Raw genomic sequence first — 25049 nt, 5'->3', positions numbered from 1 at the left:
AAAATAAAAAAAAAGTGAGAAATCTGATTTTTTTTTTCTTCAAAGCAAATTTTCAGGTAAATGTAATAATGTAATAATAAATAAGCGCAATAGGCTAACATTGGTGCTCAGTAGGTTTATACTGGCGAAGTAGGTAGTATTTTTTAAAGAGACAGTACTTCGACTATCGAATGGTGGAATAGTCGAACGATTTTTAGTTTGAATCGTTCGAATCGAAGTCAAAGGTCGTAGTAGCCTATTCGATGGTCGAAGTACCCAAAAAAATACTTCGAAATTCGATTACTTCAAATCCTTCACTCGAGCTTAGTAAATGTGCCCCTAAATGTGTTGTCTTACAGAGCATTTTTTTTTAGATGGGGGTCAGTGACCCCCATTTAAAAACTTTAAGGAGTCAGAAGAAGAAGGCAAATTATTCAAAGACTATAGAAAATAAATAATGAAGACCAACTGAAGAGCTGCTTAGAATTGGCCATATATAACATATATAACAATAAAAGTTACCTTAAAGCTGAACCACCCCTTTAAATGGCCAGCAATGAAAATCTGCATAGCAATCAAAGATTCCCAATCTCCCGCAAAGCTTTAATCTCCATTATAAAAGGTTGAATTTAATTTATTTTTCACCTGGAAAATGACTTAATAAAGCACTTTAATAAGCCAAAAAGGGGAGCTGCTGTTTGTGCTGGTTAGTGCTCCGTTCCCAGTGATTAATTAATTCTGCTCATAAACTTTGCAGGTTATAAATTGACTTGCAATAAATTTGAGGGTAATGAAATTACCAGTGAACCGAAAAACTGCCAAGACACAGCTTTATTATTGGACTTGGTTAATTATAATGATGGTAATGACAATTCACATCATTATCTCTATGTAAAGGACATTTAACAATTTTATTGGTTTTGCAGAAAAAGGAAGTCATATTTACAGCCTATAGGACATATTTTTCTCTTTTATAGATACCTTCCTACATTATGAAAGGGGAGGTTCGCATTTATGTTAACTTTTAGTATGTTATGGAATGGCTCATTCTAAGCAACTTTTCAATTGGCCTTCATTTTTTTTTTTTTTTATGGTTTTTGGATCATTTGACTTTTTCTTTTGATTCTTTCAAGGTTTCAAATGGGGGTCAGGGACCCCATGTAAAAATCAAATGCTCTGTAAGGCAACTAATGTATTGTTATTGCTACTTTTTATTACTCTTTTCTTTGTTCAGGCCTCTGCTATTCATATTCCAGTCTCTTATTTAAATCAATGCATGGTTGCTAGGGAAATCTGGATCCTAGCAACTAGATGGCTGAAATTGCAAACTGGAGAGCTGAATAAAAAGCTAAATAACTCAAAAAACACAAATAGTAAAAAATGCACATTGTCTCAGAATACTGTATCACTCTGTACATCATACTAAAAGTTAATTTAAAGTGAACAGCCCCTTTAACTCCAAAAGTCATTTGCAAATGCAGTTCTACAATGCAGTTCTTCTGGTTCTACAATACCCACAAATATTGACGGTAATTTAAAGTTATATGGGGAGGCCCATTTCTCAAAGTCCGAATTTATCTCAATATTTTCTGAAAACGACTCCGACCAAATTTGCACATTTTTTTCTCATTTATCAATAGACTTTCCCAAAAATTTTCTGTGGGGGAAAAAAACCTGAAAAAAACACCAAATCGTACAAAATTTTTCAGATTTTCTACTCAAAACCTCTGATTTTTTTTTCAGATTTTTGGCCAAAAACCACAAAATCTTCGGATTATTGCACGAAACCCAGCGCAGATCAAGATATCTTTGGAACTTGTCCCATTATATATTAGGGATGCACCAAATCCAGGATTCGGTTCGGGATTCGGCCTTTTTCAGCAGGATTCAGATTCGACAGAATCCTTGTGCCTGGCCGAACCAAATCCAAATCCTAATTTGCACATGTAAATTAAGGGCAGGTAGGGAAATCACTTGAATTTTCATTATTAAAGAAGAATTTTTTTCCTTTCCTGCCCCTAATTTGCATATGCAAATTAGGATTCCGATTTGGTTTCGGTATTCGGCCGCATCTTTCACCAAGGATTCGGCCGAATTCCAAATAGGGGATTTGGTGCATCCCTATTATCTATATGCCACCTCTGCAGGTCTGAGATGCCGGATTTTTGGATTCAGACTTTTTCCATCCTCGGGGTATAATAAATCTCGAAAATGTGTGTTTTTCTTTTTCACTAAAAATTCAGATTTTATACTAAAAAAAACATGATTTTTTCTGTTTTTTGGCATTCAGAGTTAAATAAATAACCCCCTTAGGGGAAACTTCTGGAATAACTGACAAATGAAATAAAGGTATGGGATCAGTTATCCGGAAACCCGTTAATTACGCAATGCCTGTCTCCCATAGACTCCATTTTATCCAAATAATCCAAATTTTTTTAAGGGCTCTTACACAGGGGCGTTCCGACCTGCGCTCCCCTGCGTTAATTTTTTTGGCGTTCAGCCGCAGGGGAGCACGGGAATAGACGCAAGTCATTATTTGAAATGGGGCTGTACTCACTCAGGCGCGTGTAGGCGCCGAACGCAGGTTCAGACGCAACATGCTGCATTTTTCCTGCGTTCGGCGCCTACACGCGCCTGAGTGAGTACAGCCCCATTTCAAATAATGACTTGCGTCTATTCCTGCGCTCCCCTGCGGCTGAACGCCAAAAAACGGAACGCAGGGGAGCGCAGGTCAGAACGCCCGTGTGTAAGAGCCCTAAATGATTTCCTTTTTCTCTGTAATTAGCATTCTGGATAACAGATCCCATACCTGTAATAGCAAAGAGAAAAAAAGGAATCCCAAACTTACCAGTCTCCTGATACCACCGTGCTGTCTAACTGTCCGCCTAGCCCTCCTAAATTTTGCCACATTTGCAATTGTTTCAGCCGCGAGACATTTCAGATCTTTGTCCTGAGAGTCGAGTATTCCAACCATGGTTTGTAATCCTCCCAGGTCAGCAATAGCCGATCTGATTTGTGAGTTGTGGCTGATTTCCTTTAAAATCTTCAATGCCCCAATCTGATTAATATGAGGGAAAAAATCATAAAATGTGTTACAACACAATGATATGCATATAGAACTCCAATTCTATATTAAAGACAGACAGAGAAAGGCAGACATATAAAGAGGTGATAGGTAGATCTAGCTACATAGTTGATTGGGATTTAACCCTTTAAGTGCTGCTAACTGTAAAGTCTATAGATCCGTCATGCCACTGCCGAAATATATGTGCCATGTTGTGGCACTCAAAAGGCTAAACGGTTACAGGTATAGGATCCGTTATCCGGATACCAGTTATCCAGAAACCTCTGAGTTACGGAAAGGCTGTCTCCCATAGACTCCATTTTTATCCAAATAATCCAATTTTTTAAAAATGATTTCCTTTTTCTCTGTAATAATAAAACAGTACATTTTATATGATCCAATCTTTGATATAAAAAATCCGTATTGGAAGCAAAATAAGCCTATTTGGTTTATTTCATATTCACATGATTTTATAGTAGACTACGGGGGTTATTTACTAAACTCCGAATGCAAAAATCACTAAAAATTTGTGATTTTTTTATAAAATCGGACTTTTAAAAAATCACAAATTTTTCGGAATTTATTAAACCCTGAGGATGGAAAAGTCTGAATCAGAAAATCAGGCATCTCAGACCTGTCAAGGTTGCATATAAGTCAATGGGAGAAGTCCCAATGATTTTTTGATGTTTCGTGCGATAACCCAAAGTTTTTGGGTGAAAATTTCTGGGCCCCCCTGCGGCTGCCCAGGAGGTGTAAGGGGCCCCATGAGGCCCAAACAATGAGCGATTTCAACATATATTTGGTAAAACAGCACCATCTCTGGATATGTTGGGGGGCCTAAAATTGATTTGCTGTGGGGCCCAGTAACATCTAGTTACTCCACTAGGCTTGAGCATGCTCAGTTTGCTCCTCTCTCCCTCCCTTTTCCCCCCTCCTCCCCTCCCTGCTGTAATCTGAGCCCAGAGCTATGAGTGAGCAGGGAGAGAGGTATGAGAGAGGCAGGAAGTGATGTCACACCAAGCTAATATGGCAGCTGCTATCCTAAACAAACAGAGAGTTTCTAGAGTTGTTTACGCAGGTATGGTAAAGCATTCTGCAGAATAAATATAGTCTTATAGCTCGCACTATTGTGGCTAATCTATTGACAATAAACTGCTTTGGTAGCTTTCCTTCTCCTTTAACATCAGGCACTAGATATATGTGTAAGATACTTGGACTGTATAAATAAAAATAATACGTCTTACCTTACACTTGATTTCTTCAGTATCAAGTAGGTTAATGAGAATATCTAGTCCCCCGACATCTCTTATAGCCAGCTGACATGTTTCTTGTGCCAGATTAAAGTCTCTAATAGAACACAGTGCTATGACTGTGGCTGTCTGGTTACCTCCCTACAATAGAAATATTAAGAAAAGAGTCAGAAGAAAAAGGCAAATAATTAAAAAACTATACAAAATAAACAATGAAGACCAATTGAAAAGTTGCTTAGAAGTGGCCATTCTATAACATACTAGGGGGGTATTTACTAAACTCCTAATGCAAAAATCACGAAAAAAATGTTTTTTTAATAAAATCTGACTTAAAAAATCACGGATTTTTCAGGATTTTATTAAACCCAGAGGATGGAAAAGTCAGAATCTGAAAATCCGGCATCTCAGACCTGTTGAGGTTGCATATAAGTCAATGGGAGAAGTCCCAATGATTAGTTGATGTGCGCTGGGTTTCGTGCATTACCCCGAAGTTTTCACACGTGAAAATTCTGAAAAAATCGTGAACATTTTGAAAATCGGATGAAACGATGAAAAAATTGTGAAATCGGATGAAAAAATTGTGAAATTGGATTTCTTCCCACAAAGCAAATTTTCACAAAAATTTAATAATAAATAAGCGTAAAAAACCCGAGCGGATTTGATCGGAGTTTGAAGCAGAAAATATTGAGATAAATTCGGACCTTGATAAATAACCCCCTCGAACTTAAAGGTGAACCACCCCTTTAATAATTATGAACTACAAAATACAATTTTAACCTTTTCAGTGCACCGGTTGGTCCTTTCATGTAATGCCCCTGTGCTAATAAATGTGCTAAACAGATAAAGGGGCTGCCCGAAAAAAATAGAATCTACAGGGCAGGCACTAGCATTAATATAAACAGATGAAGGATCACCAATCTCTGTGATTTGTGAAATGAAGCTCTTTTATTGATAAAGGATCTCGTCCAACGTTTCTCATATCCTTGAGAAAGGTCTCCATGTGGATGAGATGCTGTATCAATAAAAGAGCATAATTTCACAAATCACAGAACAGAGAGTGCTGATACTTCATCTGTATATATATATCGAAACACGTCGATATATTTTAATGAGTTATTAAAATAAAGTATACAATTTTATTCTAAAGCTGATGTGAGCGACTTCCCGTGAGTGCTTTCTAACTGGGAACTTATATATATAAATATATTATGTATTCTATTTTCATTGGTAGACCATCATGTAATAAACGTGTACCCCAAGTTTTCATGAAGCATTTAAATTACTAATTTCTACCAAGTTGTTACTAGACTTTTGCAGATTCAGCTTTACATGAAGACCACATTGCTTTCTCTCTTGTAGTTGAAGCTTACCCCACTTCCATTGCCCTGTTTAGGGCTATGGGAGGGGACAATGTAGAATATAAACCCTCTACAAAAACGAGCATGGTGGAGTACCCATCACTAAAGGAGCATGGCCTGATGATATGAGTGATGTTTGATGCCACTCAGCTATAGCCAGCCTAAAGGCTAAACTATATTTTGCACATGTAATATACTAATAGCACTAATTTTAAATAGGAACACCCTCAATTCCCCAGGACTGTGAAGCTCATTCTTTAGCTTACCGTAGACCTGACATTTTAGCCAGCCAGTTAGAGAGAAAGGCTTGCTCTACTGCACTGCTTATTAGCAGGAAGAATTCCTATGTGCCAAAAAAGCAATACAAAGGGGAACTGTGCCCTTGACACCATGGAGTGAACACAAAACAAAGGCTACATGAAGATGTATCAGGTCTCAGATTATAATATTCTTACAACTATATGTACCAAATGGGAAATTCATAGTCTTTTAGAAGAACCAATAAATTAATTTGAAATTAAGCTAAAAGTGTGGGAGAACAAAATAATTATCAGCTAATGGATGCAATAAGGTTGTAAGGTCACTGTGTGAAGAGAGCGGAAGGAATGAGAGGCCCAATATGAAACCTAAAATACACCCATCAACATATCCAGAGGGGAAAAGGGAGAGCAATAAAAATCGTAACTTGAAACCCTAGAGGAAATACTCTCTGAGGAATGTTTTTAGCATCAAGGTAGTGGATAAAGTAGAAAAAAAATTATGAAAAAAATGGATTACTAAGTCTGAAGTCACTATGAAAAGCTGATTTTCTTTATGGGATCACAAAGCATCCCAGGTTACTAAAGAACTCCTCAGCGCTGTGTTCCTTAAGACTTTTGTCCACATTGCAGAATGAGCTCTATGGAACCTGTTGTCCAGAATACTTGGAGTTTTTCAAATAAAGGGGTCTTTTCATAATTTGAAATTTGGGCAAACCTCAAGGTTTAGTAAATAACCCCCTAAGCGTCCAGCTACAAATAGGGAGTGAACTAATTCGATTCGAAAGGTTTTAAAGAAACCTTTGAAGAAATACCATTTCAAAGCAAATGCAGAAGAAACACTTGAGATTATCAGGTTATCTGAGCTTGCTCTAAAAAATAATTTAAGAAATATTTCAATGGTAATTTTTTGCAATGCCTTTTTGTATACTGAAATTAAGAAAGCACAGAAGCAAGGATTAGAAATCTGAATAGACAGGACAGGTGACTTCAGAGGAAAAAACTTAAAGGATATTTTTAGTGGAATGTCTGCTAGAATCCACAATGTGACTTGATTTATTATTAAAAAAGCACAATTTAATTGGATCGGGGGAAAACTCTAAAAAATCACTCGAATTTTTCAGGCTTTTTCCCAAAAAGTCAGACTTTTTTGGATCTTTGCACAGAAATAGTGAGATTTCTGTGCTAATTCCAGTACAGACCACAGAAACTTCCAAATAGGATAGAGACCTCTCCCATTGACTTATGTACAACCTCAACAGGTCTGAGAAGTCTTTTTTCCACTAAAAATTCTGATTTTATAGTAAAAAAACAAAAAATTGAGTTTTTAGCAATTGGAATATATGGATAGCAGGGAGCACCAACCATCAGTTTAGATATTGTGGTGTGCAGGGTCATATGGATCTTTGCACAGAAATAGTGAGATTTCTGTGCTAATTCCAGTACAGACCACAGAAACTTCCAAATAGGATAGAGACCTCTCCCATTGATTTATGTACAACCTCAACAGGTCTGAGAAGTCTTTTTTCCACTAAAAATTCTGATTTTATAGTAAAAAAACAAAAAATTTAGTTTTTAGCAATTGGACTTTAATAAATAACGCCCTTACAGTTTTGGTCTGAGGCAGTGTTGGACTGGGATGCCAGGGGCCCAAAAGAAAACCTTAGACTGTCGGCCCACCAAAGAACCTTAGACCGTGGGCCCACTTTCCAAACTATTATTCCTCCTCTCCTCACTCAACCTCTTTATTCTCCCAGTCTTTTATATCTACTTACTATATTCTTCCATTACTTTACTTTTCATCCATAAAGAAATAGGGAATGACCATTAAATAGGACATGTGGTTAGAAGCAAGAGGGCCCACTCCTAGGCCCAACAGGAGTTTTCCTGGTATCCCGGTGGGCCAGCCCGACACTGGTCTGTGGTGTGGGCAGTACAGGGCTTTACCGGTGTGAACAATACAGGGGGGATTATAGGTTTGAACACAAGGATTTGGCCAAATCCGAATCCTGCTGAAAAAGGCCGAATCCTGGCTGAATTCCGAATCGAATCCTGGATTCGGGGCATCCCTACTTCAAATCCAAAATATAAAAATAATCTAATACTTTCGTCTTCTGCTACAAATAGTTTATGCAGCTTAGAATTCCTCTTTGACTCAAACCACAATAAAACAGTTGCATGTGTTCCAAGATGGGGTCTACATCGAAGACATTACTGCAACTGTCAGAAAAGCCATGTCTCTACGGAACAGCTTAATGGACTGTTTCTGCCAGTTGCACATGTACTAAACATGGAAATAGTTAGATCCGTATTAAATTCACACAGTATGAACAATATGTTGCTTGAAATTTGATCAGTGAAAACCCAGCTGATCACAATTTGTTTTCTAACAAGCAAAGTACTAATTCTGTCCTATATTACGTTTGCAGTTTTTTTAGGCAATAAGGAAAAAAAGTGGTAAAAACATATGGATTAAAATATAGAAAAAATGGTGTGAAATCTGAAATGGTTGTGATATCTATCTGATGACAAAATATACCATTCATGTCTATGGGGGATAGGTCGGACTACATTTCTATCATTTATGATGACTCGAGCAATCTTACATGGACCACTTAGTATCATCATTATATCGTTTTGGCCCTAACTGAATACTGAGAAACTGATCTGAGTCAAATGTTTTCTGAACACAAATTTTTAAGGTTTATGTATCAAAAAGATCTTGAAAACTCGAATGAAAGAATTTGGCAGCTAAAACCCAGGGAGCTTCTAAGGATGTCCATGGAAGGTGTGTGTTTTCAGAATTCAGTCATTTTTTAATACAAATATGTGAAATAATGTGATTTTTGAGTTGATCCAGTTTTTACCAGCAATTAAATGTATTCAATTTTCAAATTTCATTTTTTTTGTAAATATGCATGTTTGAGTTTTAAAAAAACTCAATCACAGAAAAATCTTGATCAAGTAGATTGACTGCAATGTACATACGTGCTTAAAAGTTAGCATCAACAGCAAACACTTCGGGGCAGATTTATCAAAGGTCGAATTTCGAAGTTATGTGAATTTTTTTAACTTCAATAAATTCAAATGTACTCATCACTCAAATGGGAGATTATTTATGAAAAAATCGAACTTCTTATATTTGATCGAATACCAATGACCCAAAAATTCAAATTGAATTTGAATCAAATCGTCTTTTCCTCCAAAAAAAAACCTCAATGTCAGGAAAGAAATTAACATTTTCAAATGGTTCACCAGACCTCTGCCATTAATAAATTCAAATGTACTCACCACTCAAATGGGAGATTATTTATGAAAAAAATTTAACTTCTTATATTTGATCGAATACCAATGACCCAAAAATTCAAATTGAATTTTAATCAAATCGTCTTTTCCTCCAAAAAAAACCTCAATGTCAGGAAGGAAATTAACATATTCAAATGGTTCAATAGACCTCTGCCACTGATTTATAAATAAACTCAGCAGGTTTTAGGTGGCGAATATTCAAATCAGAAATGTTTTCAGGGTCGAGGTGTAATAAATCTCACATTCAAATTCAAATTGGTGCTTTTAAATTCGGATTTGTAAGTTTTTACCAACAAAAATATCTGAAAATTTGATTTCAAATTTGCCATTCGAACCTTAATAAATCTGCCCCTTCATTTAGGATATGAATAATGGGTCCAGAGAGGCAGATCCTATATACCCCAGGCAAAAATACCTGAATACATGACTACCATAACCACTAATTAACTTGTACATGGTAAATATTAAATATATGATTATTTTTAGCGATGAAGGTATGGATTTATGTTGAAATTCCAGCATTTCACCATCTGAGAATTTTTTTGCTGCAAAAATCTGCCATGAAAAATTTTACTGCTACAAAAAAGTCCCCAAGACAAAATTGCAGCTGAAACAAAAAAATGACCATAAGAAAAAAAAATCCAATTTGGACAAAAAAATTGGCAAGACAAAAAAGTCATCACAAGAAAAACCCCCATTAACATTAATGCACAGTGTTTAATTATTTGTGTGCATACAAAATCTTCAAGAACGTCACAAGCAAACCTTGGACTCTAAGGGGCAGATTGCTAAAGGGTGAAGAGACTAAAGCTGGCCATAGTTGTTGAGATTTTTAAAAGATCAGATCCTGATCGTGAGACCACGATCTTCTCAGAACGATCGTACGATCGTACGAATTTACCATCAACTAAAAAGACCAATTTGCCAGGAAAACAAAGGGGAGCTGCCTGCTTGGCCCTGCAAACATAGATAGATTGCACTGGGGCCGACAAAGATTTTTTGACCTGGCCGATCAATTTCCTGACAGATGTCGGCCTAAAAATCGTAAGATGTACGATCGTTCCAATCCCACTAACCGCACGATAATTTCGAAGGATTGGTCGGACTTCCCTAAAATCGGTCGTTCGGCAAGAAGAATCGTCGCTTCTATGGGGAACACTCGCCAGCACAACGTCATTTCGTAACTACACCGATTTCCTAAAGGGCACAGGTGTCACTTCGCTAGCAAAGGAGATAGAAGCTAGCGCTACTTCGCACTCTAACGCCAGGCGAAATTTCACTCTGGCGAATGGACGTAACTCCGCAAATTCACTAAGATGCGGATTTTACTGAAGGTTAACTCATTCGCCAGACTTGCCTTTGCCACCACAGACCAGGCGAAGTGCAATGGAGTGGATAGGACCTACTCAATTTTTTGTTGAAAAATTTTCTAAGTCACAAAAAACACTGGCGTCTTTTGCTTTTTTCAGGGTGATAGCCTGCAAAAGACCGTCTTTTTTTTTTTTTTTTTTTGGGGTTCCCCCTTCATTTCCTAACATATGGCACATAAACTATACACTGGGCTCATGTGTAGGGCATTATAACAACTTTATTTTATTTTATTAAGGTTCCCTGGACTTCTGTAATGTATTTGCTGCAACATACAACTTTCACTTCCAGTCGTATGCAAATTAGCCAACGCTAGTGCAACTTCGTCAGTGTTCGGCACCCTGGACGCCACTTTGCATTATAGGGAATTAGTGTTGTCCTGGCGAATTTACACCTTGCAAAGTGGGCGAATCGGTCGTTAGCGAATTCTCGCTTCTTAGGGAATTTGTCCCTAAGGTTCAGGGCACACAGGCAGATTCGGGGAGATTAGTTGCCCGGCGACAAATATCCTATTCTTCAGGGCGACTAATCTCCCCAAACTGCCTCCCCTGCCTTCCCGCCGGCTAAAATGCAAATTGCAGGCGGAATGACACTTGGATATTAATTTCCCAAAGTCGCCTGAAGTTGCCACACAAGGAAACTTCGGGCCACTTCAGAAAACGAATTGCTTCCAGTGCCATCCCACCAGCGATTTGCATTTTACCCGGCGGGAAGAAAGGGGAGGCAGTTCGGGGAGATCAATTGCCACAAAGAAGAGGATATTTGTTGCCCCCGAATCTACCTGTGTGCCCTGACCCTAAAGGCTTAGAGGAGACATTATTATGACCTGCTGGTTGATGTATTTGTTATTAAACTTTAGGTATTATTTGCATCACCGTGCCGCAAACACTCCTCTAAAATGTATGACCACAAAACTGGGAAACACAGTTTGGAAAAATGTTGTGTCAATGGGTACTAAAAAAATATCATCGTTTTTGAAAAATGTATTTTTAACTCCATATTTCAAAAGAACTTGTTTGCTGGAGAAAAGCGAGCCAAATCTTTTTGTTAGCTTGGGCAAAGTTACACCACTTAGTCTTCCATACATAACGAGAAACATATGCACGCTGATATAGCAGTTCATCAATACGCCTTGCTTGATAGCTTGTGGTATGGCACTATCTCTTTCCAACCATACACACGTTTTTTTACATTTATTCATTTCCACATTCATAAATTACCAAATGCATAAGCAAGGTCTTTACACAAGCAAATGTAATGGCTGCTATTTAAAGAAAATTGTGATATAATCTGAGAAAGGGCTCTGTGACAATGGACTAACAAAAGAGAAGCAAATCTTTCACTTGCAGAACAGTACGCTAGGGAATAGGAACACCAGTTTTTTGATTGTTGAAGACTCCTATACCTAATTGCCACCACATTGTATACAGGTATGGGACCTGTTATCCAGAAGGCTCAGAACCTGGGGTTTTCCAGATCCAGATCTTTCCATAATTTAGATCTTCATACTTTAAGTCTACTAGAAAACCATGTAAACATTAAATAAACCCAATAGGCTTGTTTTGCTTCCAATAAGGATTAATTATATCTTAGTTGGGATCAAGTACAAGCTACTGGCTTATTATTACAGAGAAAAGGGAAATCTTTTTGAAAAATTTGAATAATTTTATAATGGAGTCTATGGGGCAAAGTCACTAACCTCCGAAAATTTGCCAGCGACGGCTTTGCTCACATCGCAACACTTCGCCAGTCACAGATTCGCCAGGACAACGCTAATTCACTAGAATCCAAAGGCAGTGATGTAACTAGAGGGGGGCGGGCCCTGGTGCGTGATGCGCTGCCGGGCCCCCCTGACCCCCTCCGTACACCCAGAACCAATCGTGGCGCGTGAGCTGCCGGGGGGGCCCTGAGGGGGTTCGGGCCCTGGCACAATCGCACCCCCTGCTCCTCCGGTAGTTAAGCCACTGGGTCCAGGGCGCCAAACGCTGGTGAAGTAGCGCTAGCGTTACTGCCCTACACATGTGCCCAGTGTATAGTTTATGTGCCTTAAGTTATAAAAATGTAGGAGGAAGGAGGGTACCCCAGAAAAAAATTACAATCTTTTGCAGCCTATCATCCTAAAAAATGAAAAGTCGCCAGTGTTTTTTGGCACTTAGAAAAATTTTCAACTATTTTTTGAGGAAGTCCTATCTACTCTATTGCACTTCGCCTGGTCTGAGGTGGCAAAGGCAAGTCTGGCGCAAGAGGTAACGTTCAGTAAAATCCGCATCTCAGTGAATTTGCGCAGTTAAGTCCCTTCGACAGAGCACAACTAAGCCAGGCGTAAGGGAGCGAAGTACCGCTAGAGTCTATCTCCTACGCTAGCAAAGTTATGACAGTGACCGTTAGTAAATCGGCTAAGTAACAAAATGACGCCACGCTGGTGAATTCTCGCTAACGTTAGTCAATTTACCCTTTAGTAAATCTGCCCCTAAGGGAGACCGCCTTTCCGTAGTTCGTAGCTTTCTGGATAACGGATTCCGGATAACGGATCCCATACCTGCACTGAAATAAGAGTGTTGTTGTCTGGCCTAATCCTTGAAGTATGTATGTACAGTATGCATGTTTATGCTTTACTTATATAGCAATATATAGGCATAAAAACTATTTTAGGCAATTATACTATATATTGATTGAAGAAGAAAATGGGAGTAATGGGCAATAATGCTAGAAAATGAATGCGTTAAAGTAAGACGGGTATGTAGCATATTGTCATGGAAGCTATGAGATGCTAAAGTGTCTGCTGTATCTTTATAAGGGTATTTCAGTAGCCTGGATAAGCCAAAAATACTGTTGGCGAAAATAGTGGTACAGGTATAGGACCTCTTATCCAGAATGCTCGGAACCTGGGACACTGCAGCCAAGGGACCCTTTGTTCCAGCCATTGGCAAACAAAAAGAACCATGCTGCGGCAGCCATGTGTGCCTTTGGTTTGCCTGGTTTAGTTCAACAACAATGGCCCCATAGGCATTTGTAAATGCTGTATGGTATCCTGAAAATGTTCTACCATTCTTGGCCATCGCATTGTGTTATTACAGTATCTAATTACAAAGCATACACATATTCACAAAATGAGACTGATGGAATCAGCTAAATACTGAAGCCATTCTTTATAGACTTTTCCATCAACATAATGCATAATTTCATTACAAGTCAAGACCATTCTCCACAAAACTTTTGATTTTGTAATCATCTAAAGCTAAATGCATTAAATCCTAATTACAAAATACCTACGCAAGTGACTCATTTGGACTAATAGGTTGTGTAACAGCACAGAAAGCAGACTTTTAACGCACATGAGAGGAAATGGGTCAGTTAGAAGTCCCCAGGGCAAATAATACTTTCCTTTGATAAAATGTTTGATCTTCTACACAAGAGAAATATTTGTTTCAGTTCAATTATAATGCTGATTTGAAAGTTTTTGTCCAAATTCTACTAGATCCTAGATATGTTGTACTAACTTTATTCCCAAATATTAACATTACATTATTTATTAGTGGCTAAATGGGCCACTATGCCTCATATATCCCCTTTGTATTATATGGAAATAGTATAAGGCAAATATACAATTACTTAATTACCTGCTCAGCATGAAATATTAGCCCAGGGTTAGAACTAGGGGTAGGAAAAAGGACATGTAAAGCCTACATTTTCTACCATGTATATAAGTTGGACATATCATCCCCACACAAGTCACATTATTGTACTGCATATATCCCCTCCATTTGACAGCGCCATCACATTTTCCTAAAACAAATAGCAGCTTTCACCCGGCGTCATTTTCCCACTGACACATCATCACATTGAGACATGTATGCTGTTCATGCAATACAGAATGAAGGTTTACACAGGCACAAAATACTTTGATAAAAAGTTCTGCTGGGGTTCAGCACTGTAATGGTTAAGCTGAGCTAAGGAGAGGTGGCTAGGAGAAAAAAAATAGGATCAGATGAGTTTCTATGGCAACCAGCAATGCTATCTCTTCATTGGCTGTTAGACTGGAGGGTGTGTTTATTAATCTAAGCTGAGAAGATCTGAGCATGCTCATGAGCTAATAGCCAAAGTAAATTCCTGAGGGAGGGGGCAGAGTGGGTTAGAGGAGGAGGAGGATTTTTAAGTGATTATGGGGATGCTGCAGTCTTACTGTCAAAATTTAACAATCAGAGTGGCAGTTATCTGAAGAAGCTGTTCACTGGTTAATTTTTTTGTGAGGAGGGTTTACATGTCTTTAAAGCCTGTACAGAAAGGCGCCATAAAATCTCTGCCTGCATAGTTACTCATTTTTGTTATATTTCCTAACCATGATTTAATATCTGAAATATAATAGTGCCTTTTCTTTTACCTTTAAATATTTTACCAATTTCTGAATCTGCCAGTATTCTGATGGTAAATCAGTGTTGCCCTCTTGGCGTCTCTCTGGTTGCTCTTCATCCTCTTCACTCTCTGTTGAACTTTCACTAAATTCATCGGATTTTGCACCAGGTGTTTTACTTGAAAAAAGAACACAATATATTTCTGTGAATTTAAGCATTTTAAAAAGTGACAAGGCAGATACAATAATACATTTCACACCTTTTATTGCCAAGACGCCTCCAAGTCAGCAGTCCACTATCACATGTGAAAACCAGAACATCTCTCCTGTACCTAATTAATGTTCGATCGGGGTTCCATCAGATTTTATATGAATGGGAAGACAATCCCATGAGCCAAGGACTGAAGAAGGCAGGTCCCAAGAATCAAACCTATTTGGCTCAACCCAATTGGCCCACTACTACGATTGCAACATTCGCAAAGATCCACATGTTTGGTGGCCTGGCCACAGATTTAGCTGTGTAATGACAGCTTAATACAGGTTTGGGACCTATTATCCAGAATGCTCGGGACCTGGGGTATTCCGGATAATGAATCTTTCTGTAATTTGGATCTTCATATGTTAAGGGGATTATTTATCAAAGTCCAAATTTATGTTAATATTTTCTGCTACAAACTCCGATCAAATCCGCTTGGGTTTTTTCCACTTATTTATTATTACATTTTCCCAAATTTTTTTCGTTTTTTTCATTCGTTTTTCACGAATTTCACAATTTTTTTCAGAGATTTCACCCAAAAACTTTGGGTATTGCACAAAAACCAGCACACATCAAAAAATCATTGGGACTTCTCCCATTGATTTATATGCAACCTCGACAGGTCTGAGGTCCTCGGGGTTTAATAAATTCCGAAGAATTCGTGATTTTTGCATTCGGAGTTTAGTAAATAACCCCCTAAATCTACTAGAAAATCAAGCAACATTAAATAAATACAATAGGGATGTTTTGCTTCCAATAAGGATTAATTATATCTCAGTTGGGATCAAGTACAAGATACTGTTTTAATATTACAGAGAAAAAGGAAATCATTTTGGATAAATTTGGATTATTTGGATAAAATGGAGTCTATGGGAGACGGCCTTTCTGTAATTCGGAGCTTTCTGAATAATGGGTTTCCAGATAACGAATCCCATACCTGTATATAAGATCAACAATAATAAATAGTTATTTTTATACTTATTCTGAACCTGACAAAGAACCATATACCCTATGGGTATGCTCATAGATCAAAATGTACTGTATCTAGAAAATAACCATTCTTGCATATATAAAATAAATGCACTAGTAAAGCTAATAAACTTACAGAAATTAAAGCAGCTGAGCAGGTCTGTCATGCTTAGAAATTCACTTTATTATAATTATTTCATCAGATCCAATCAATTTTTAATATGTTGGCTATAAAATGACAATACTCCTTTTGTAACTAATATTCTCTGAATTGAATACTGTGAACTGCTGCTCTGGGAAACTCAGTATTCCTGGGTTGCAAAACGTGACTGGAAGAATCAAATGTTTACATGAGAAATTAAATAAAAGAAAACATAATGATGTGAATGCCGACTAGTGAAAACGTGCCATCGTGTGTCACATCTGCTTTAAGTTACATTTAAATCAGTTTTAGAGTTGAAACCAGCATGAATCTTTTGCAAGATGTCTACGAAAAATAAGTGTATTTTTGAATCTTCCAAATTATAAAAAAAACTCCCAATTTTCATTATGGAGAACCAAAATACTCTTGTAAAAGAATTAAACAAAGCCCAGACTGGAGCTCATTATCTGTTCAATATAAGAACATCTGTTTTTGTTTCACTTCAATGTTAATCTATCAGCAATAATCAGACCTATTTATTTTTGTCTGGTAACTTTGTGCTAGACGTTATATATGATAAAATTCAAGATGGTCCAAGAGTTTTTGGACTTAAAACATTGTACTCACTGTTTGACTAACTTTTGGCAGTTTTCAGGAAGAGGCGTGCCTATTGCAATACTCTAGCTCAGTGGTTGTAAAAATGGAGCTCCAGTGTATATTCAGGGCTTCCTTAAAGGAATTGTTTAGTATTAAAATAAAAACTGGGTAAATAGATAGGCTGTGCAAAATAAGAAATGTTTCTAATATAGTTAATTATAAAAAATGTCATCTATAGAGGCTGGAGTGTTCGGGGGGCAAATGGGACATAACTTGCTTTTGAATCTGAGCTGAATGCTGAGGATCAATTACAAACTCACTGAACAGAAATGTACCATGTGGCCCCCCTTCAAGTCGCTGACTAACTCAGAGTTATAGAGCTGAAAAGCAAGAAGTAGTGTTCTGGCTATTATGTAACACATCCAGTCACTCCAGCCTTTATACATTACATTTTTGGCTAACTATATTAGAAACATTTTTTATTTTGACAAGCCTATCTATTTACCCAGTTTTTATTTTTATACTGACCTGTTCCTTTAATATTTCAGTTCCAAATGTTGTCTTAGTTGATCTTCTTGCTGGGCTTTCAGGGTTATCTTGAACAGCAAATGGAGATTATCCCCAGAATTTACCATAACTGGCCTTTAGGTTGAGCCCCCCTACCACTGCTTCACACCCGACAGTTTAAGAACCATTGCTCTAGTTTGGTGGCTCCCAGGCAACATGTTGTTCAACACCTTCTCTTATTATTGTCTAAGAAATGTTATAATGTACTGGTCCCATGAAACTATCAGCTTGCGGCATCATCTGATTAGCTATACGTGTGTTTGGGTATCCAAGCATGAAAATTAATTGTGTGCTCCTGGCACTTAAAAAATGAGCACTTGCTGTGAATCTGTTTAAAGCAACAAAGCATAGGGTAGAGCAACATATTTCTCATGAGAAACCATTTAGAGATCAGTAATGGAAACTGCAGCCAATATGTTACTTTGCAGTGGGTGCTTAATAGGGAACATTTTGAAACACTATGGGGGTTATTTACTAAACTCTGAATGCAAAAATTGCGAAAATTTTTTTTATAAATTCACAATTTTTTTGAAATTATTAAACCCAGAGGATGAATAAGTCTGAATCTGAAAATCCGGCATCTCTGACCTGTCGAGGTTGCATATAATAAGTCAATGGGAGAAGTCCCAATGATTTTTTGATGTGTGCTGGGTTTCGTGCAATACCCCGAAGTTTTCGGGTGAAAATTCAGAAAAAATCTTGAAATTTTAATGAAAAATCTGAAAAAATCATGAGATATCAGCTCTGTATCGTGAGATATCGGCTCTGTAAACTAAAACATAAACTAACACATCTGGATGAACACATGTGAGCAGCAAGTGAATTGCTACAAAGAAGTGTGACCAGTGAAGTTTCAAGTTGGCAACCCCATACATAAGCTCATAGGGGTCGTTGGAAAACAGTTCAATTGGTCAGCCATAGCAATTGTTTATGGAATCCCTCCTACACACACAGACCATAGTATATATGGTTTGTTGGAACTGAACTAAATTCTTACCTTTTCAAGGCTGAGTGTCTTGCAAAAACATTTGCATTTGTTCTCTGTCTGCTCTGCGAACTGGTGGGTTTTGATTTGAATTGCTCCTTTTTATCATCCTTGGAATTCTTCTGAATTCTAAAACAAGCAAATAGGCAAAGTAAGCCACTTGGACACTTAAAAAAAGCAAAATCATATTTTAGCCAAATCCAGTGTGATTTTGATTGTTCCTTATTGCTTCCCAAAAGGAAAGTCAAACCAGTTTGCAATTTAATATAAGAAATAATTGGCATATGAAGGATAGACAGATATTGTCATGATGGGCATCTCTACAGCCTCAGTAATAATATCAGTTAAGGGTGAAATTCAGCTTTAAATTCATGTTCCGTATGCTGAAGATGACAATGGTCAGCACTGTAATCCAAATGGACTGTTTCATTTCTCTTTTTTTTTGTCTATGAAATTTAGGGGGTTATTTATCAAAGTGCGAATTCACCTCAATATTTTCTGCTACAAACTCCGATCAAATCCACTCGGGTTTTTTACACTTATTTATTATTACATGTTCCCAAAAATTAGCCTTGCGGGGGGAAAAAAAATCTGATTTTCATGATTTTTCACCCGAAAACTCAGATTTTTGCCCAAAAACTTTGCGGTATTGCACGAAACCCAGCACACATCAAAAAATCAGTAACCATACCATCAAATTCTGCCTGTATAAAATGGTCTGTCACATAGAAACATGGTGAATAATAGTTATTCACTAGTAAATAGGGATGTACCGAATCCAGGATTCAGTTCGGGAATCCTTGTGCCTGGCCGTACCAAATCCGAATCCTAACTTGCATATGTAAATTAGGGACGGGTAGGGAAATCATTGACTTTTCATCACAAAAGAATAATTATTTCCACTTTTTCTTCCTGACCCTGCAAATTAGGATTCGGATTCGGTTCAATATTCAGACGAATCTTTCACCAAGGATTTGGGGATTCGCCCGAATCCCAAATAGTGGATTCGGTGCATCCCTACTAGTAAATGACAGCAAAAAAATGTATATTAAGGATAACTAATAAATCCCTACAGGAGCACCAATGGGGATTTATTAAAGTCTAACTGCCAAAAACCTGAAAAATTCAAATTTTTCGAGATAGTTTATACCCCGATGATGGAAACAGTCCAAATCTGAAAATCCGAGGTTGTATATACCTATACCCTATCCTACTATTTTGGACTTTTTGGGCAACAATCCGAAAAATTCTGGCTTTTCGCGGAATAACCCCCAAAAAATGTTGCTTGATTTTTGCTCAAAAACTTTGTGGTATTGCACAATCCAATTCCAATTAAATCATGCTTTTTTAATAATAAATAAGGTCCAATCGTGGATTCTAGTTTGGTCAGTCATTTTTTAATATAAGTACTCGGATTTTGATAAATAATGCCCCAAATGTACAAAATGACTGAAATACAATAAGGAAAAGGTTTATCATATGAATAAAGCAAATGTGAACATGAAGGGAGTTATTTATCATGCTCCAAATATCCAAACCTCAAATAATTCGTAGTTTTCGGAGCAAAAAAAAAAAACCACGCAATTTTCGAGATTTATTTAAGTCCAATAGTCTAAAAACTCTGAATCCGAAACCCCAGCATCTAAAAGCTCTCAGTGTCTGTGCTGATGTCCGTACTGTCATTTGATGATTTCGGGGTTTCGGTGCAAAAAAACTTGTGGAAAGCGCTGAAGTTTTGGGAGTTTTGCCCGACCCGGCTTTTTTTCTTCATAAATAAGGTCCATTCGGGAATTCGGAGTTGGATATTAGAAATACTGAGATAACATATTGCAAGTTGGTGTGGAATCATAGTAACCCGAGCAGACCCACGAATTCTGTTGGGTTTATATCCCACACCCATTGACAACACCTTCAAAGGTAACCTCAGACTCGCAGATATAATGGTACTAACAACAGTTAAGACCATCTTGGAATATTGGACTAACACGCAACCACCTCCAACACAACTTTGGAACCGCAAATTACTGTATACAATGCAACTCCAATGGGTCTTGGCATTACAAGATAAGGAACTCAAAGGCTCACTTTTCTTTGATATTTGGAGCAAATACCTAGACACATTGGAAGGACAAAAACAGCAAAAATTTCTGGCCCCCTTCAGATGTACCAAATGGTGGGCAGAAAGCTCCCTCAGAGGTGAACTTAACTAGCACCTCCAAAGCAAGAAGGCGAAATGAAAAAAGAAAAAGATACTCGCCCCCTCCTCCTCCTCTCTCTTCCCAACTCATGTATCTGTATTGAAGACAACTACCTCCTAACTGTCGCAAATGACATGATAAAGAAGCTCCCTCTACCCCCTCCTTTCCCTCTCTCCAATGTTTCTTACTCTTTCCTTTTCCCATCTTTCTTTCTATTCTGTTTCCTACTCCAACTGTCTATTCTCAAATTTTATTGTGTTATACAGATATCAAGAAACCTTGTTGACAGTGATTGAATTTGACTGGTACACTCATGGAACAATGATATTTGTATACCCAATCTGTCATAACGAACATACCATATTATGCACAGTTTCTTTGCTAAATAATGCTATTTGTTTGTTTTGTTTTTTGAAAATACAATAAAAAAGTTTAAAAAAAAAAAAAAAAAAAGAAATACTGAGATAAATTTGGACCTTGATATATAACCCCCAAAGAGTATAGATCTCAGAGCACCAATATAAGAATGAGTGGGCCATTGATAAAGCAGAGTGCTTGAATCATGGACTTCCACACACACAGATGAAATATATGAGAATGTTTAATTCTATGATTTCTTACTGCCGTGACCTTTTTAGAATTTGAGTACACAGCACAAACCCACAAAAAGGCAAGATCTAATCTTGCAGGGTAATTAGCAAAAAAATGTACTACTGAATTCTAGAGCATAGTATACATAACTAGAGAGGCTGTGTGTGACTGGCTCCTTTCACAGTGGAGCTCTGCAGTAACACATGACAAGACTCAATAGAAAGTTTCCACTAAATGTTTCCATTTCCAAAATGCCAAGCCTGGCTGAAATAATCTAAGTTCTGTGTACATTTCTAGCTCGTTTAAAATGTCCATAAACCATGCGAATCATAATAATATGTAAGAAGACAACATACGCCTGGTGATCATTAAGGCTAAAATTCTTCCATTTAGGAGACGGTTCTAATTTCTGCTTATTAGGCTTCCTTTTCACAAGGGGCTGTCTTGTCTTTTCCTCTGCTTTCTTTTCTGGATGCCCATTAGACCGATGGTTTTGGCTATGCTCCTCTGCATCGATAACATCCACATAATGAGTTTTATGAGTGACTTTTGGCTCTTCAGAAAACTGAAAATCCTACACAAGAGAAAAAGTATTTTAATCAGTTATACTGCCATATTTGTACAAACACATCTAGCACGAGGTTAGGTCTGTCCCTGAGTCACACTGCCCTCTGTATGGACCATTCAAGAGGTTATTTATCAAAGTAAAAAGTCTGAATAAAGAAGTTCTCCAACTCAGACGTGTCAAGTTCATGTAGAAGTCAATGGCAGGTGTCCTGTTGACATTTTGAAGATATCCTGATCTGGGCTTCATACAATAATCCGAAGATTTTTTGGGTTTCGGACGATAATCCGGAAAAATCTGAGTTTTCTCCGCACAAGTAATTTTCATGAAAATGTATTGATAAGTAGGGGAAAAGTCAGTGCAGATTTGGTCAGAGTAGTTTTCAGAAAATACTGAGAACTTTTCGGATTTTCATAAATAACTATGGATGCACCGAATCCAGGATTCGGTCTGGATCCTTCTGCCCAGCTGAACTGAATCTGAATCCTAATTTGCATATGTAAATTATGGGAGGGGAGGGAAATTGCATGACCTTTTGTCACAAAACAAGGAAGTAAAAAAATGTTTTCCCTTTCCCATCCCTTATTTACATATGCAAATTAGGATTCAGATTCGGTTCGGTATTCAGCTGAATCTTTCACAAAGGATTTGGGGATTCAGTTGAATCCAAAAAAGTGGATTCTGTGCATCCCTATAAATAAAGCTACACGATATTTGACAAGTAGTGGGTCCCAGTTCAGGAAACTGCATTAGCTCTTTCTTATTTGCATCATAACACTAATGGGGTTATTTATTTAAGTCAGAATGCCAAAAACTCTAAAAATTTTAGTTTTTTTGACTTGTAAGATCCCAATTTTTTGCGAAAAAAAAACCCTCACATTTTTTGGGATTCATTATACCCGAGGATGGAAAAAGTCTGAATCCAAATATTTGGAATCTCAGACCTGCCGAGGTTGTATATAAGACAATGGGAGAAGTCCCAAAGATATCCTGATCTGCGTTGGGTTTTGTGCAATAATCCAAAGATTTCATGATTTTCGGGCAAAAATCTGAATCTGAATTCGTACTATCTGAATTTTAGTACGATTTTCACGTTTTTATTTTAGTTTTTACCAGAACTGGAATTTTTGGGGAAAATGTATTGATAAATAAGGGGAAATAACCTGTGCGGATTTGGTTGGATTATATTTCAGAAAATGAGATACATTCAGAATTTGATAAATAAGCCCTAACACTGTGTTTGTTACATGTCTTAGATAACCACTTTAGATGACCGACTTTCATGGTTTCATATCTGAAGTAGATTCCCATGTTACGCATTTGCTGAATCAGTAAAGCTTACAACCAAGATATTTTTAAATGAAAGAGCAATCTCAAACAATTACAAAGGAGCAAGACTTTCCTTCAATTTGGATTTATCTAAACTGCAGTGAGAAGGAATGAAAGGAGCCAAAAAGTCCTTAGCTAGCAATTATATGCAAAGTGATGCCTTCTGGAATCAGAAGGTACTTACTTGTCTCATGCCATACACACAGCACTGCCTAGATACCAAAAATGAGAGTTTTAATTCTCCCATAATGCATCATGGGCGGAGCTATGCAAATCACTCCTTTGTGTCCCTTTGGCCAACTATGCATCCAGAACCAGTGTCCAGAATCCAGAATTCAAACTCTCATTTTTGGTATCTAGGCAGTGCTGTGTGTATGGCATGATACAAGTAAATACCTTCTGATTCCAGAAGGCATCACTTTTCATATAATTGCTAGCTAAGGGCTTTTTGGCTCCTTTCATCCCTTCTCACAATAACCAGATTTGTTTCACCATTGTGCTACTCTCCAAGTCCTACCTCTCAGAAGCCATGTTCCAATATCTTGCACTGATGAGATCTAACAAGACCAAAACAGGCTGTCTGCAAGTTTGGATATATGGTTCTGAACCATTAGGCTGTATCTGTGCCATAAACCAGCGGTTCTGGATGAATAGTTGGCCAAAGGGACACAAAGGAGTGATTTGCATGTCTCCACCCATGATGCCTTATGGGAGAATTAAAACTCTCATTTTTGGTATCTAGGCAGTGCTGTGTGTATGGCATGAGACAAGTAAATACCTTCTGATTCCAGAAGGCATCACTTTGCATCTAAACTGCAGTGTAATATTCCCAGCAAGAAGCCAATCTGTTCATCTGAAACTTGAGATGCCAGTATTTTAGCCAGAGATCAGGGAGAATGGCTCATTCCGTTCTAAAAGTTCCTGTTCTCAATTAAACTTGTGATGTATGAAACAGATTCTTTGCATGGGAAGGGAATTTATGATGGATAAAATATGTGGTGAGTGTTGAAGTCAAAACAGGTAAGCAATGTTAGCAGGGGGAACAGAGAGAGAGAGATCAATAGGTACAATTTGCCTGATCCTGTAGGTATCGTAACAGTATCAGTTATGATATGAGAAATATTTCTAAAGCTAGATTTAGAAACATGGGTAGTGAATCATTCCTTCAATATGTAAGTTTTGATTGTCTGGTAGGAGGTTAATTATCAAAATCCGAAAAGTTCTCACTATTTTCTGAAACCTCTTTCCCCCTACTGTATTTTACAATACATTTTTTCCCATAAAAAAACAGAATCCTTTTTAGGATTTTGCACCAGAAAGCTACGATTTTTTTCAGAAACCTAGCGCAATTTTTAACAGGACATCTGCCATGGACTTTTACATGTTCTCGGGCAGGTCTGAGTTGGGGTACTGATTTTTAACACCATCTGAATTTAATAAATCCCGGAAAAATCAAGATTTTTTTTCTCCGAAAATCTTTTACTTTCCCCTTTAAAAGTCAGACTAGAAAATTTTTGAGCTTAATAAATGACTCATTTCGAATTAATTCTGCAAATGAAAATCCTTTAAACAGCAAAAAGAATGTTCATGGGGAAATGCAGAATTCTAGTAATGTAGCAGATATTTAGGACTCTGTGTCAGCAGAAAGATGCATATATACAGGGATTCGGTTTAGAGATTCGGCCTGGATTCAGCCTTTTTCAGCAGGATTAGGGTTCGGCTGAATGCTTCTGCCTGGCCTAATCAAATCTGAATCCTAATTTGCATATGCAAATTAGGGGCGGGAGGTAAATCGTGTTACTTTTTGTCACAAAACAATTATAAAAATGTTTCCCCTTCCCACCCTAATTTGCATATGCAAATTAGGATTCAGATTCGGTATTCGGATGAATCTTTCACAAAGGATTGGGTATCAAA

At 37.5% G+C, this 25049-nt stretch overlaps 1 protein-coding gene across 1 annotated transcript in view; it reads right to left on the bottom strand.

Moving 5' to 3' along the window:
- The window catches only part of odad2.S (outer dynein arm docking complex subunit 2 S homeolog), a 90862-nt gene that overhangs the window by 41706 nt on the left and 24107 nt on the right, over positions 1 to 25049 (bottom strand). The window contains exons 8-12 of the mRNA XM_041567398.1: positions 21595 to 21812; positions 18462 to 18578; positions 14964 to 15111; positions 4288 to 4434; positions 2828 to 3037 (exon numbers count right to left, since the gene is read on the bottom strand). Coding sequence (XP_041423332.1) covers positions 2828 to 3037; positions 4288 to 4434; positions 14964 to 15111; positions 18462 to 18578; positions 21595 to 21812 — 840 coding nt within the window. The remainder of the gene's footprint in view (positions 1 to 2827; positions 3038 to 4287; positions 4435 to 14963; positions 15112 to 18461; positions 18579 to 21594; positions 21813 to 25049) is intronic.

This window comes from Xenopus laevis, chromosome 6S, assembly GCF_017654675.1.
Source record: "Xenopus laevis strain J_2021 chromosome 6S, Xenopus_laevis_v10.1, whole genome shotgun sequence".
Lineage (NCBI taxonomy): Eukaryota > Metazoa > Chordata > Amphibia > Anura > Pipidae > Xenopus > Xenopus laevis.
The sequence above is the reverse complement of the archived record's forward strand: the minus strand, read 5'-3'. Positions and strand labels throughout refer to the sequence as shown.